General features: G+C 31.8%; 1 protein-coding gene across 1 annotated transcript; it reads right to left on the minus strand.

Annotated features, from left to right (window-relative positions):
• Positions 1-1,256: 1,256 nt before the first annotated feature.
• On the minus strand, positions 1,257-4,386 carry LOC111916062 (cysteine-rich receptor-like protein kinase 2). Its single transcript, XM_023911711.3, has 8 exons — positions 3,791-4,386; positions 3,197-3,600; positions 2,950-3,072; positions 2,707-2,837; positions 2,401-2,611; positions 2,070-2,301; positions 1,811-1,970; positions 1,257-1,648 (listed from the first exon to the last, which is right to left on the minus strand). Exons 1-8 carry the CDS (start codon positions 4,186-4,188, stop codon positions 1,340-1,342), a joined length of 1,968 nt encoding a protein of 655 aa, XP_023767479.1. The 5' UTR covers positions 4,189-4,386; the 3' UTR covers positions 1,257-1,339.
• Positions 4,387-17,089: the final 12,703 nt, after the last annotated feature.

Raw genomic sequence — 17,089 nt, forward strand, 5'->3', positions numbered from 1 at the left:
TGAGACAGATGACTGAGTCGGTGACGGAGATCACCAAGATGTTCATTGAGAGGGCCTTGTTTAGTCATGAGTTCGCTGCTCCAGAGCAAGCTCATATGAATTGGTATTTAAACATAGTTTTCAAAATACGAGGGTATTCCATCCCGAGGATGACTCGACCCATCGTGGACATGCCTGGTATTTCAGCCCGAGGCTGATTAGGCCAGACATGAGTGTTTGTGTTTATTCCTTGTTTTGTGTGGTGGTATTTTGGGGGTAACTCACTAAGCTTTGGACTTACATTTTTGGGTTATATTTCAGGTACCTCAGATGATCGCGAGAAGACGCAGACTTGATCGTGCACATCATCATGTTTTTGTTATGATTTTGTGAAAACTCTGATATTAAACATATTTTGAAAACTATGTTGTATATAAATATGATTTCTGGTTGGTTTAAAAAGTTAGAATTTTTCATGAATTTTATAGGTGTTACAAACTATATTTGGCCTAAGATATATCGACGACTTATTATCTTCTAAAGTTTTGAGGAAACCACGTTAATCCTTTATTTCTTGCCTAAGGTATACCTACGACTTATTGTCTCTATATATTTCTCTGGTTAAAAACTTTTGGTCAACTCTATACCGATGACATGTCGTCGGTATAATGAAAAAGTAACGACAACATATGTTGTTTGCATATATGTGTCGTCGGTATAATGAAAAAGTAACGACAACATATGTTGTTTGCATATATGTCATCTACATAGGCCTTATTTCTTGTAGTGTACACACATTTTATAAGCATATCATCTCAACCAAATATTTTTTATGTTTGTTAATTTGTCATTTTGATTTAAGTTTTATATTTAAACTTTGTAACTATTTAAAAAATATAGTTTTTAAATATTTGTTTCGGATTTTTGATTTATGTTCTGAATTTAACACCAAACTAAATTTATTATATTAATATTTATGAATGGTGTTTCAATTTAATAAATTAAGGACATTAAATTTATATTTAGAATTTTAAATCGTATTTAAATTAATAAATTAAATAAATTATATTAAAAATTATGAATTGATTATGAAGTTAAAATAATAATAGGTTTAATATATTAATTAAAATAAAAATTGAAAAGTCTTGAGCTTTCAAAAGACATCGCACTGTTTTTGATAATTTTATATTAGATAATAAATAAAAGAAAATATACTTTATAATTTATATTAGACAATAGATAAGAGATAAAATATAAAAGATCACCAAGACAACACAAGGCAGGAATCGTGTTTGTGATAATTTTATTGCATTTATTCATACAACCTTTAAAAACAGAAAACCTTTTATAGATTACAAATTTAACGGCCTGAAAGATGAACAGTTGAGGCAGTGGCATCCGAGGCCGACGATTCGGTTGTAACCAGTTGAATTTTCACCTCATCTTCGGTAATGGTAGGCCTTACTGGTGGTCTTTCTCTTTCCTCTAGTGTTTTTTCACTTAAAAGTGTAACCACTTCAGACATGGCAGGTCTAGCTGCAACCGTTGGCTGAGTACACAGTAATGCTATCTCTATGATTTTCATTGCATCTTCCATTTCATATTCACTAGGGTCTAGTTTGTTATCCAGTAAATTCATTTGTGTGCCACTCTCAAATAGATTCCATGCCTATAATACATATAACATCATAAAGGCTAGTAAAAACAAAATCAAGGTTAAATTCTCCATGCTTACACAAATTATTACCTCATGGAATGGACCACATCATTAATACCATAAATGAATAAAAATGTTTTTAAATAACAAAACCATTAATTTTGAGATACGTACATGATCAAGGAGGTTTTGAGTGACTGATTGATCGTCTATGACATCCATATACCTCTTTCCACTAATGATTTCGAGGACCACGATACCAAAACTGTACGTATCAACTTTCTCTGATAATCTCCCATGAATGGCATATTCTGGTGCTACATAACCACTATTCCTGGTAAGATATAACAATTCATATTACAAAAACATTTTTTTTAATCAAGAGAAAGTTATTTTTGTATTAGCTAAATCATATGTATTAATTTAAACATACAAGGACCCTGCGAATTTGGTGCTGACATGAGTCTTATCTTCTGGTAGTAGTCTTATAAGGCCAAAATCTGCTATTTTTGGCTGAAATTCATTGTCAAGTAGAATGTTGCTGGTTTTTATATCTCTATGGATTATGGTAACATGGTATTGTTCATGTAGATAAGCAAGACCCCTTGCTGTCCCAAAGATTATGTCAAACCTTTGTTTCCAGTTCAGAATCCTTCTTTTATCACCTGTCATTAAGTAAAAATACCTTTACTAGACGCTAATATAGAGATAGTGAATATTTGGTAATCCAAGCGCTCAAAGCTAAGTAAAATTTTACAACTCACCATATAGGTATTGATCAAGGCTTCCATTTTCCATGTACTCATGGATAAGAAATAAGTGGGGGCCTTTGGTACAATATCCAAGAAGACGTACAAGATGTTTGTGATGTACGTTACTTATGATCTTAAGCTCATTATTGAAGTTTGTCATTCCGCTACTGGATGCCATAAATGTTTTCTTAATTGCAACTGCATCTCCACCCTTGAGAGTTCCCTGCATTATGCCATTCATCATAAAAAAATCGTCAATTGTTAGTAAATAAACGAATATACTGTAAATCCAAATAATGACCTTGAAAGATATATTACCTTGTATACTTCTCCAAATAACCCTCCTCCAAGTTTGTTCTCATCACTGAAATTATCAGTGGCTTCCTTTAAATCATTGTAGCTATATGTAGATGGGCCTTGAAGGAAATCAGTTGATCCAGTTGACATATCTAGCAATTTGAAACCAAAAATATAAATATAGAAACACATTAGGATTGTAAAGAAAGAAGCTGAAACAAAAGTCCATATATATGTAATTAACAAGTTGAATCTTGTCTTTACCTCGTTGGCCTCTATTTTTCTTTTTGGATTTGCTACACCATAAGAAAACTGCAAGTATGAGCAACAAAAAACATACACCTCCTACAACTCCCCCGATTATGTATCTCTTCTTGTTTGAATCTCCTGTACATAAAGCATAGATTTCGAAATATTCATTCTAACTTAACAAACTACACAACTCATGAACAAAGTACCAATGGCCAACGGAATTAAAATGTTTCGATTTCTAAAAGATTAGAGGTCTCACCATCATCGCCAAGGAAAGATGAAATATCAGTTGTCTGGTTTTGAGCAAAAAATGGCGTCCTGGAGTAGCTCATGAAGCATCCATTGTCCATTGCTCGACCAGCTGAAGTAGTAGGAAGACAATCATATAGAGACTTGGATCTCAACTGTAAGCATTCTAGACAAACACTCTGGCTTACTTTCAGGTTACACTGAGCAATAGCATACACTGTCGCATTACCACCATCTTCTTTCCTAGTGGAAAGCGCATAGTAATCCGATGTTCTTGGGGCAGCAATTTGAAGGTCTAATAGCAACTTTTCTGCTGCTTTTCTGAACTCTGTTGGCTGTGGTGATGGTGTGCCATCACATCGTACAACACCAGCTCGATGATTAGCCTCGTTGTAGAAATCATTGTTCTCATATCTATATCAAAACAACCCAAATTAGCATGAAACATATATATATTTCGATCCATGAAATTAGTCTACTAATCTTTGATGCTTACAAGATACACATGTCCTTTTATGCATTCAATTACGTAAAGTTAATACTAATAGTTAATAGATTTTAGGGAACAAGTAAGAAGAAAATTGAAAAAAAAAAAAACATGCACCTGACATCGCAGTCACTGTAAAAAACATGAGCACCATTACCAAGGCCACATGCTTTTAGAGCATTAACAGCATAGTCGAAACAAACCAGACAATCTGGGATGGAAAGATATCCTCTACACCATGCGAGGCCCCATACAGACTCGCCGTTGAACAAAGTGCGAGCTGCAGCAAACTTGGTGACGGATATCTGCTGGCGAAGGCTAGAAATGGTGGCGTTAAGGTTGCTCAAGAAATAGTTTCCGTTCATACCTTTGTATTGACTACAATAATATCCCATGATAGTGCTATTTATATCAGTTGGCTGTGATGTCACTTGCTCCGCCATGTTTATGAGCACCACCACTACCACCAGGGTGGCCGCCAAGCAGGACAACCGCAGCTTGTACACTGGCTTCATGTTTATCTTTTTTTTGGGGGGGTTATTTTCTTTTTAGTTTAGAATTAACTTTGTTTTAATAAAGTTGATGTACAAAGATAGAAGTTTTTTTTTTTCATGATTTAAAGAACATGACAAAGCCTTTGAGAGGAAGCTCGTATGACATTTCCGAAGGTAAATTTCCACTAATAAGTCAAACTAGGAGACGGATATGTATTTAGAGGCTATATATATATATATATATATATATATATATATATATATATATATATATATATATATATATATATATATATATATATATATATATATATATATATATATATCATGGAAAAGGATTTGTATATCCTTTGTGGGAGCCTGGGAGGGATAATATTCCAAAACATTAATTATTGATTTTTGATCAGCGGAGGAATCTGCTAGGAGACCATTCACATTATTGAGCATGAGCATTAAAATATTATAAATAAAATTAAACAAAAAAAAAAAGTAAAAGAGATGGTCGTAGGGGGCTTTGCACGATCTAGAAGTTAGTTTTTTTTTTTTTTTTTTTTTTTTTTTTTTTTTTTTTTTTTTTTTTTCTTTTAGGAACATGTGACGTCATTTCATTGGTGGTTTGTTATGGTTTATTATTCCGGATAATGACTTAAAAGAGCAATAATTTTTTGACTTCGTATACATTTGGTCATTGAGTTTGTTTTTTTCGTCCACATTTACCTATTAAACTTGTTAAAGTGTACACATTGAATCCTTATAACCGGCTACTCCAGATTAGCCAGTAAAAATGACTTAATAGGGTAATACTCGTTCCGTCCCAAAATTATTGTCCGCGTTTGACTTTTTAAGTTTTTTTGGTTCACTTTGACCTTAAATAATTTAATTTCTATAATATAAAATTTTATGCAAGATATATGAATAGATTGTTTTTTTTAAATGTATCTTCATTGTTATAAGTTTCATTAAAAATTATATAACACAAATAAAGTTATTTATAGTCAAAGTTGGCATGAAAATACTTCAAAAGTCAAACGTGGACAATAATTTTGAGACAGATGGAGTATATTTCTCATTTTATACACATTTAATCCTTAATATTTTTGTACACATTTAGTCTTTAATATTATTTTATTATTTATTAGTTTTTTTACAAAATAAGTCATTATTGTTTTTGTACTCATTCAGTACTTATGAATGAATTCTTAAGGTTGTTTCACATTATATCTTATGTGAGACAATCATTAATGAGGTGTTCTAGGCTTTTGATGCTTATTTCCATCGTGATCTCGACTACTTTGTTGCTTAGGTTATGTGTTCTGAACGTTACAACTTCTTCATACGATCTTTATTTTTAACGATCTTTATATTCATATGTTCATATTTTAGTCTACTACAACTTTCGTTTAAATTATTTCCGTCAAAAACTAATATATTTTTACTTACAATCTTTATATACATACGTTTTTTATGAATGTATGTATGAATTTTATTTTATGTTTTTTTTTTATAAAATCTTAAGTAAAAATATATTACATTTTAACGGGAGTAATCTTAACGAAAATTATAGTACACTAAAAAACGAACACATGGATATAAAGATCGTTAAAATCGGATATCATCAGGGGCAAATCCAGTATAGATCCTGGGGTAGCCCAGGATGCCCCTCCAATTTTTTGCAGTAGTGTAATTTTTTTTAGGAAAAATTCATTTTTATGTACTGTATATATAAGCATCCCCACAAAACTAACCAAGAAGGTTCGATCGGCCATAAAAACTTGATGTCAAACCACTGATAAAAAGAAGAAGACGGAATCCAAATCAGAGCTAACATTCTCGTAAAGAACGTTATATTTCTTGTAGTCGGAGTATAAATTTTGTCTTATATAAATAATGTTAAGAAACCTAAGAAATTAGTATCTGATATGAAGAAAAAAGACTGTGAGTTGAAAAAAGATAGAATAAGATGGTGAGCGGCTGAAGTAATATCTGTCGTTGATTTCAAAACCCTAAACATTCATTTTCTTTACATATATATATGGACATATATACCAAAGTATCTCTCTAACTTTCGGTCCTTATTCACATTGATAATTGCTTTATTTTTTTTATAATTAGCAGCCCAACAACTAACATAAACGCATTTTAATGGTATTTATATTATTATTTGTATTTTTTATAATAAATATAATATATGATGTCATCATGTTTTTTGGACATTCCAATCAGTTTGACCAGTTGAACCATTGATTCAAAAGATATTTCAATTTCATGTTTATATAATAAGACTTAAGGTTAACTAAGGATTCGGTTAAGGTTTTGGTTTAAAACCGAAACCAAACCGGGAAACCCAATTACAAACTGAAAACCGAAACATCGAACCGATGGGTTTGGGTTCTGTTCAGTTTAAAAGTTTCAAAACTGAAGTTGTCGGTTGTAGGTAAAAACCGTCCCAACCCGACCCATGCTCAGCCATTATGCTGATACCCCAATTTTTTTTTTTAGGATACCCCTTTACTTTATAACCCTGGCTCCGCCACTCGATATCATATAAAGAAATTACGACGTTCAGAACACAAAGACCTATGTCAAACCACAAGACCTACGCAACTAAATAGTCGAGATCTCGATGTACATAAACATCAACAACCCCAAACACCTCATCAATGATTGTCTCACGTAAGATGTCGTGAGAAAACCTGAAGAAATCATTCATAAGCACTGAATGGATACAAAAAAATGACTTATTTTGAAATAAAAAATATTAAAGACTAAATGTGTATAAAAATAATAAGGACTAAATGTGTACAAAATCATAAATATATTACCATATTAAATCATTTTTCGCAATTAACTTAAAATAACCGGTCATAAGGACTAAATTGGTACAGTTTAACAAGTTGAAGTGTAATATGGACGAAAAAAAAAAAAACTCAGTGACTAAATATTTACAAATCAAAAAATACATTACTCTTTTAAGTCATTATCTCTTATTATTATAAAATAATAATTAAATATATCCATGTTTATCATTTATTTTGGGTTGGAGTGTATTGTTAACCAAGTTGATAAAAAATCATGATGTGGTTCACGTATGTATATAAAAAACACATTCGCAATGGTTGATATGTTTCTGGTCATGATAGTTTTGAGGGCCCAACGGGGCCAAGTCTCTAAATATATACAGCCAGTTAACATGTGAATATGACGGGGAGCATAGGGCATATAATAATGTTAGAAAAACAAATATGAATGGATATGCATGAGGCATCTTCTTCCAGATGCAATATGCCTACATTCAACATGATAGTTTTTCTACCATGTGATTAAATATTTTTTTTCCTTGAATATGAGGGCATTGTAATGATGTGTACATGATTTGACATTCTTTCAGTTTAGGGTAATCTCTAAGTATGCCATTTGTTATGGAAGAATTTGCAAAGAGGTTGGCATTAAGGCTTAGTTGTTCCTCTAGTATTTTTACTAGTGTCTTGGACCTTATCAGAACTATCATTTGTGATCTTAACGAATTTAAAGTGATACTTCATTGACTTAAGAGAACAAAATAAAACATATCAATATATCTACTATTATCACAAAAATGATAGGTATTATATATATAGCGTCTTAAATATTATATTATGTCAGTTTATCTCATTATTATTTTTGTTTTAGCTTGACCAACAATTGAATATAAATATAACGTCCTAAATATAATATCATGTCACATAAATATTGCAATCATTTTAGGTAGAAATATAATATTTATGAATATTATACTTAAATTTCATTATACGGGTCATCATCCAATTACTCTTTGGGTTTATTTAATAACAACTTAATTTTTAAAATTTCATGTTTAATTAATTTCAATATCAAACTTAACCAACTTTTATTTTTGAACAAATTATTAAAATCGTCCCTATAATTTAGTTAAAATTGCAAGTTTGGTCCCTAACTTTTGTTTTGCATTCGGACCGTCGTTACAGTATGATTTTTTTGCGTTTTTAGTCCCTGCCACATTGAAAAGACTATATTACCCTTTATTTTTTATTTTTCAGTTTTTTTATTATTTAATATATTAAAAAAATTAATAAAACATGTGGGGCCCAGTTGAACTCTTTTATCTCCTTAACGTTAACCTAAATCATGTCCTTCCCTTTAATTGAAACTCCTCTTCATCTCCCTCATTCTTCTCCATAAACGATACTGTCATCGGACCCATAACTCAAACACCACCGTTGCCATCATCTGGGATAAATCAAACGCAGGAAGCACCTCCCTTTGTTGAACCTAAATCGCTCCACCACCGTCGACCTGGTGACTGCTTCCTTCCATCATCGTAAGTGGAGCGCTGTGTTGAAAAATGAGACAATCAGAACTGTCAATGCCTTGAAAGAAGTTTCCTTCCACCGCCACCGTTGTCTCATTCTCTATAACCCAACCACCATCATTCCCATCAAAAATCGCGAAGATTGTCGTTCCCCTTTAACCTAGCTTCTTCTTAAAATTGTCTTTGATTTTTGGGATTCCATCAGATTTTTCTTTCATCTCCGATTTCAGGTTAGGTTTTGGGTTTTGATTTCCAAATTTGGTTTTGATTTCCGGATTTGATCTTGGTATGGTTTTGATTTCCGAGATTTAATCTTCAGGTGTCACCTGATGAAATCGATGATATGGGTGGTGGTAGCTCTGGAATAGGTGGATAGTGGTGGTGACAGAATAGGTGGGCGGTGTTGTCGGTAACCGATGGTGGTTACCGGTGGAAGTGGCAATATAAATGGGCCCCATATTTCTATAAATCATTTTCTTTAATTAGTAAATAATAAAAAAAATTAAAAAAACTGAAAAATAAAAAACAAAAGGGTAATATAGTCTTTTCAACTGTGGCAGGGATTAAAAACGTAACGAAATCATACTGTAAGGACAGTCCGATTACAAAACAAAAGTTAGAGACCAAAACTTGCAATTTTGACTAAACTACAAGGACGATTTCAATAATTTGTTCTTTAGTTTTATTTGGTTTAATGACTTAAACATAACATCAAAATTACCAATTGTCGCTTAATATTAAGGTCTAATTATATATTAGTGACATCTAATTTAGCATAATGTTTAAACCATATTTTATTGTTGATATTAAAATTTATCAAGTTTATGTATTTATTGGAAACAAGTAATCCATGAAGCATCACTACTAGAAAAACGGAATAGCAACGAATACCTTATTCCTCTGTGAAACCCATTTCTGACAGAATCATCAAGAATTATTAGGTTGGTTATAAAAATGGCCGCAGGTAAAGAATTTCCGATACAATTTATGACAGATTTCCGATAAACCTCATGTGACCTTGTTTGACTCAGTTATTGACGACCTTACGACAGATTAACGACGGATACTTTTAGCTACAGATTATCATTAGATACCTTTAGCTACAGATTTCCACAGATAGTTTCAGCACAAATTACCGACGGATAGTCTTAGTGACGGAATACCGCTAGTTCCTTATGGGCTTTTCGTGACAGATGTTTCCGTCACTATTCTGCCAGTAAAATGATTTTAAAATTAGTAACCAAATTTAAAAAAAATCCAGTTATTTTTTCACACAAATGCAGAAAAACAAATAAATTAAACAGCTAATAATAGTCCAACAAACCTAATTAAACATCCTAATAAAAAGTGTCAAACAAAATACAATCTGTTGTCAAATACAATTACCAACTGTTTTAGATTAGACACATAAAATTAATTTTCATTTGGCAGATATCCGGGTGGATTGTTTTGGTTGAAAAATGTCGTCATTTGGTCTTCAAATAATGCTTGCCTTCATCGTATATCTGCCATTTTCGAGTCCCTTTACGTTACCCACTCTCCCTTTGCGCTTCGGTTTCTTGCATGCTAACAATTTCCCTATGCAACCTTTCTACCTACAAAATGGCAAAACAGACATATATATGGTAAGTAAATCTACTAAGTTTTTAAATCGTTATAGCATTATACTTTAGTTTGTTATACGAACATGTTATCAGTTTAATCCATAGTAACAACATACTATACTTTTTATCTTATATAGCAATGTACTCATAATAACAACATGCTTTATTTTTTTTATCCATTACAAAATTCAACGTACTCAAAAGTCATAATAACAACATATTATCTTTTTTTTGTGAAATGATAGAAATGTACTCATAATAATAACATATTTGACTTTTTTTATCCATTATAGCAATGAATGTACTCACAATAACAACATACTACATGTTTTGTCCATTATTGCAACGTATTGATAACAACAATATACTTTGAATTTTTTATGCACTATAGCAATCAATGTACTCATAATAACGACAATCTAAACTTTTTTTTTCCATTATAGCAACGTACTCATAATAACAACATACTCCGATCTTTTTTTTTAATCAATTATCGCAATCAATGTACTCATAATAATAAAATATTATAATTTGGTGTCCATTAAAGAAACATACTCATAGTAACAACATACTTTAAGTAATTAATCAATAATTTTTATCAATTAAATCCATAATAACAACATACTATACTTTTTGCCCATTATAGTAGCATACTCATAATATCAACATACTTTGATTTTTTTTATCTGTTGTAGCAATTAATTTAATCCATAATAAAAACATATTATAATTTTTAGCTTATATAGTAATGTACTCATAATAACAACATACTTTGACATTTTTTTATGCATTATAGAATACACCTTACTCATAATAACATCATAATATACTTTTTCTCCATTATAGAATGTACTCACAGTAACAACATACTACACTTATTGTCCATTATTGCAACGTATTGATAATAACATTATACTTTGGATTTTTTATGCATTATAGCATTCAATATACTCAAAATAACAACACACTTTACTTTTTTCCCATTGTAGCAATGTACTCATAATAACAACATACTCTAACTTTTTTTTTTTTTTTTATCAATTATAGCAATCAATCTACTCATAATAACATCATGTTATACCTTTTCTCCATTATAGAAACATACTGATAGTAACAATATACTTTGAGTTATATATACATTATATTTATCAATTTAATCCATAATAACAACATATTATACTTTTTGCCCATTATAGCAACATACTCAAAATATCAACGTACGTTGATTTTTTTATCCATTGTATTAATAAATTTAATCCATAATAAAAACATACTATAATTTTTATCTTATATAACAATGCACTCATTTGAACAACATACTTTGACTTTTTTTTATTTGTTATAGCAATCAACGTACTCATAATAACAACATACTATACTTTTTGTCCATTATAGCAATGTGCTCATAATAATAAGATATTTGCCTTTTTTTCTCCATTATAGAAATCAATGTACTCATAATAACAACATACTATATATTATGTCCATTCTAAAAATGTGCTTTAATAACAATATACTTTGATTCTTTTATCCATTGTAGCAATCAACGTGATCATAATAACAACATACTATACTTTTTGTCCATTATAGCAATGTGCTCATAATAGCAACATACTTTGAATTTTTTTATGCATTATAGCAATTAATGTTTTCATAATAACAACATATTATACTTTTTTCCATTATAGCAACATACTCATAATAACAACATACTTTTGAGTTATTTATCTATTTAATCTATAATAGCAACATACTATACTTTTTGCCAATTATAGCAACATACTCATAATACCAACGTGCATTGATTTTTTTATCCAGAGTAGCAATAAATTTAATCCATAATAAAAAAACATACTATAAATTTTATCTTATATAGCAATGTACTCACTTGAACAACATACTTTGACTTTTTTTATCCATTATAACAATTATTGTACTCATAATAACATCATACTATACTTTTTGTCCAATATAGCAATGTGGTCATATTAATAACATATTTGACTATTTTTCTCCATTATAGCAGCAATTTATCTATAATAACAATATACTATATTTTTGTCCATTATAACAACGTACTTCAATAGCGTTATACTTTGATGTTTTTATCCATTGTAGCAATCAATGTACTCATAATAACAACATACTATACTTTTTGTCCATTATAGCAACGTACTCATAATAACAGCATACTTTGACTTTTTTTTATCCATTATAGCAATCAATGTATTCATAATAACAACATATTATACTTTTTTTCTATTATATCAACATACTCATAGTAACAACGTACTTTGAGTTATTTAGGCATTATAATTTATCTATTTAATCTATAATAACAACATAATATACCTTTTGCCCGTTATAGCAACATACACATAATACGAACATACTTTACTTTTTTATCAACTATAGAAATGTACTAATAATAACAATATACTATACTTTTTATCCATTATAGCAATATACTAATAATAACAACATGTTATACCTTTTTATTCATTATAACAATGTACTCATAAAAACAACACATGTAACATCTAGTCTTCAATGATGTTTTTCATTCGTTTGTTGGGAGTTTTTAGTTCAAAGGAAAGTTGAAGGATGGGTCGGAGGAGGTTGTTGTTTATCGCAATCGTCGAAATCTGAGATTTAATGTTTCACATGACAGTGGGGCGTGGTGGAAAGGTTGCCATGGAGTGGTGTCGACCCTTGGTCTGATGGTCTTTTCTCGATAAATCGGCCTATACAAGGATCTCTAAACCCTAGGGTTCGTCATTTACAACCTCCACAGCCTTCGGAACATCACTTGAGAGAAACCCTAGCCTCATTTGAGTGTTGTGAGCCCAACCTCTCTCATAAACCCAACTTTGGTGCTGTTTTGGTGATGTTTGTACTCACTACAAGAAAAACACGTTTTTGCTACGGAAGGAATCCGTTGTGAAAAGCTGAAATTCCGTTACAACAGACGAATAGCGGCGGAATTTGCAACGACCTATTTCCGTCCCTAAAAACACCATAGCGAGTGTTTGCAACGGAAAAGATAATTCCGTCACAAATGTGACAACGGAATGAAATATGTGGTAGGTGGTCTTCCGTCGTGTATTCCGCAGTTGGATTCTATCGCATAATCAGTGGCAGTTATTCCATTACAAATTCCGTGGTGGTGATTCTATAGCAAATTTCGTGGGGGTGATTCCCTAGTAAATTCCGTGGTGGTCATTCCCTAGCAAATTCCATGGTGATGAATCCATAGCAAATTCCGTGGTGGTGATTTCCTAATAAATTCCGTGGTGGTCATTCCCTAGTAAATTCGATGGTGGTCATTCCCTAGTAAATTTCATGGTGGTCATTCCGTAGCAAATTATGTCGTGTTGAATCCCTAGCAAAATCCGTTTGATGATTTCCTAGCAAATTTTGTGGTCATGAATCCCTAGAAAATTTCGTTTGATGACTTCCTAGCAAATTCCATAGTCATGAATCCCTAGCAATTTTAGTGGTGTATATTATATATCAGATTCCATATGGACCGATGAATACTTGATTTATAAATTATATCCAAGTAATTTTGTAGTAATATATGAAAACAAAAAAAATATAACCATTATATCATAAAATAATTATTTATTATATGGAAAAAAGAAATTTGCTACTCTAAAATACATAATCTACAATAAACATATATGAACGTACTACTTTTGTTGTTTTGTAAAGCCATTAATAAGATCCAATGTTGTTTGAAGTTGTTTTTCAAGATGTCCGACCCTTGCTTTGTTTTCCTCTTGTTGGACGTTCATCATTTCTTTAAGCTCTTCGTTTTGCTGTTTTTGTTTAGCAACAAGCTCCCTTATTTCTTCTATTTCATAATTTTTTCCCGGAATGTAAGATACATCCTATTTACCATTCCTATTGGGAAATAGCTTGTCCTCCTCAAACTCAACACCTTCAGCTTCCAACTCTTTCTGTTTTCTGTATAGGCCGCCTAAAAAATAAAAATATTATATGTTAAAAGATATCAAATTTAGGAATGATATTATGAAGTAGCTACAATATAAAAGTTTAAACTGAAATGAATATTACATGTATTTCTCTATTTTTTTCATTTGTGAAAGTGACTCCATCGTGATTCTTCGTGTGTATATACAGGAACAATTCGCTATGGGGTGGCTCATGTCCTAATTTCCTCTTCTACATAAATACCATATAAAATGTCAAATATACAGATAAACATATAAAAACATTGATACGATGTGACATTTAAAAAATTACCAAATCAGAAGCTATCTTTAAATGACTTGCGAATCCAGCGTTATGTGTAGGTTTTGCTACTCCATCAGCCACACTGTTACGCCTATTTTTCTTGTTCTGCTCAGATTTTAGTTTGTATTCTTTTGTATTCAATTTTAATTGCCAGGAGTTCCAGACTTCTTGTGGAATATGAGTTGGTTTAAAGACATGTTTGTTTCTTTTTGGGCTCCTCATGTTGAAGAGATATTAACCATAACTTTCAGCCACTTTCCTTGTCCAAGCTTCCCTCACCAAAGAGTCTATTGTTTCATCCCAACAACATTTTTTCTACACATTAACAATATAGACATAAGTTTAAGTGTAAATGTTTACCAAACAACAATTTATCACATATATTTAAATACCTGAAACTCCTCCCAATATAATTCGCGCATTTCTTTGGTTACTTTTGCCGAAGCGTACCCTTCTGGATCTACTCTTTGTTTAAAGGAATGACTAATAAAATGTGCATAAGGGCCTGGTGGCATTAGCCTACAAGTAATCATGTGATGTGTTAAGTTATGAATTGATATGTACGTGTAAACCAAAATTTTATGCATAGAAAAAGTTGTAATTAAGATTTGATTGGTAACTCACGTTTTTTTTTCCAAACATGAGCAGTTAAACGTCCATCTGGTCCACAATCTTCGGAGGAATTGTTTTCACCTTCTACACTTTCCACTACATATCCATTCATGGTTGGTTGTGTTAGTGATGGGGTAGATTCTGGGATAGGTGTTATTGATGGGATATATTCTAGGGTAAGTGTTGGGATAGATGTATATGTTGAGGATGTGGTAGATCCTTTACTTAAGGAAGGTGTGGTAGTTACTATAGTTGTGGAGGATGGTAGTGTAGATGTAGGTTTTGAGGTTGTAATAGTAGATATAGGTGTTGATGATATGGTAGTGGGTGTCGGTGTTGAGGATGGTTTAGATGATGTAGGTGTTGAAGTTTTGGTTATTGATGTAAGTGTTGAGGATTGTATTGTTCCAGTTTCTGAAGTTTTAGATGTTTTTTCTAAGGAGGGTGTAGATGTTGTAAGTGATGTCGAGGAGGTGGTAGTCATGGGTGATGTTAATGATATAGGTTTAGGGGTTTTGTAGGTAGATATTATAAGTGCTTTGGATGTGGTTGTTGGTATTAGGAAGTCGATTTCTTCACCTTTTAACTGTCTGTTTACGAATTTTGCATCTGAAATCCTGTTGCATTTCATAACTTGTGGTGCAATGAATTTAGTTGGCTTCACACCGGATGCTCCTTTTGCTTTCGAGGTTGACATCTTTCTAACTTAAAAATTAACAAAAAACTGTAGTCAATACCAATGTATTAAAGATGATAAACTACTGATGACAAGAGAGACACAAACAATAGAAATAAATTATATATGAAGGCATTATTTTGCGTGCAAACTATCAAAACCAATTTACTTGTAATTTAAGATGATAATATACATGAAGATGACCAGAGAACAAAAAACGATCGATCATCACGACAATAGTAAATTAAATAAAAATAAATTTTAGATGAGTGACAACCTATATCGCCAAAGTGAGTGCACAAATGTATAATGAACAAAGATTTCGACCAATTAGCCACCGGAGATGATGATTACAGAAAATGTAAACCTTATTTCTAATCTGTAAACTTACCCTAATGTGTTGAATAAACGTGTGTAGGTTGGAGGGAAAGGAATTGTGACATATTTTGAACATCGGCTAATAAAAAATTCGAACTGTGCTAATTACCGCCATATATTTAGTATTTCAAATTTACTAAAGTAGTTACAGATTGATAGATAGGGTACATACATATAAATAACGTCAAGAAAGAACATAGACTAACGATGTGTTCATAGTATAATTTTAATTTAAAATTATATACGAGGACTAAACATTAATAAACTATACATCTTTATGCTTTTATGTTTAAACCGAAATTTAAATACAAAAGATGTACGAGTCATGTCAATATATATGGTAGTGGCTTATGGTGTCCATGGTATACCCATGGATCAATATGGTTGACATATGGGTTATTGGTCAACATGGTATTGGCTTATAGTGTCCATGGATGACATATAAGCCATTAGTCAACATGGTAGTGGCTTATAGTGTATATGGATGACATATGGGTCATTGGTAAACATGGTAATGGCTTAATGTGTCCATGGATGACATATGGGTCACTGGTCAACATGGTAGTTGCTTATGGTGTCCATGGATGACATATGGGTCATTGGTCAACATGGTAGTGGCTTATGGTGTCCATGGATGACATATGGATGACGTATGGGTTATTGGTCAACATGGTAGTGGCTTATGCTGTCCATGGATGACATATGGGTCATTGGTCAACATGGTAGTGGCTTATGGTGTCCATGAATGACATATGGATGACCTATGGGTCATTGGTCAGCATGGTAATGGCTTATGGTGTCCATGGATGACATATGGATGACGTATGCGTCATTGGTGAACATGGTAGTGGCTTATGGTATATATGGATGACATATGGGTCATTGGTCAACATGGTAATGGCTTATGGTTTCCATGGATGATATATGGATGATTGGTCAACATGGTAATGGTTTATGGTGTCCATGGATGACATATGGGCCATTGGTCAACGTTGTAATGGGTTATAGTGTCCATGGATGACATATAGGTCATTGGTGAACATGTTAATGGCTTATGGTGTCCAT

The sequence above is a fragment of the Lactuca sativa genome, chromosome 2 (genome assembly GCF_002870075.4).
Source record: "Lactuca sativa cultivar Salinas chromosome 2, Lsat_Salinas_v11, whole genome shotgun sequence".
Taxonomy (NCBI): domain Eukaryota; kingdom Viridiplantae; phylum Streptophyta; class Magnoliopsida; order Asterales; family Asteraceae; genus Lactuca; species Lactuca sativa.

Excerpts from the sequence above, each read along its gene's own strand:
- LOC111916062 (XM_023911711.3), bottom strand. The coding sequence starts at position 4,188 with ATGAAGCCAGTGTACAAGCTGCGGTTGTCCTGCTTGGCGGCCACCCTG. Across the intron at positions 2,838-2,949 it reads GAAAAATAGAGGCCAACGAG|ATATGTCAACTGGATCAACT; the intron begins GTAAAGACAAGA and ends TCAAATTGCTAG. Across the intron at positions 1,649-1,810 it reads CTCAAAACCTCCTTGATCAT|GCATGGAATCTATTTGAGAG; the intron begins GTACGTATCTCA and ends TATGTATTATAG.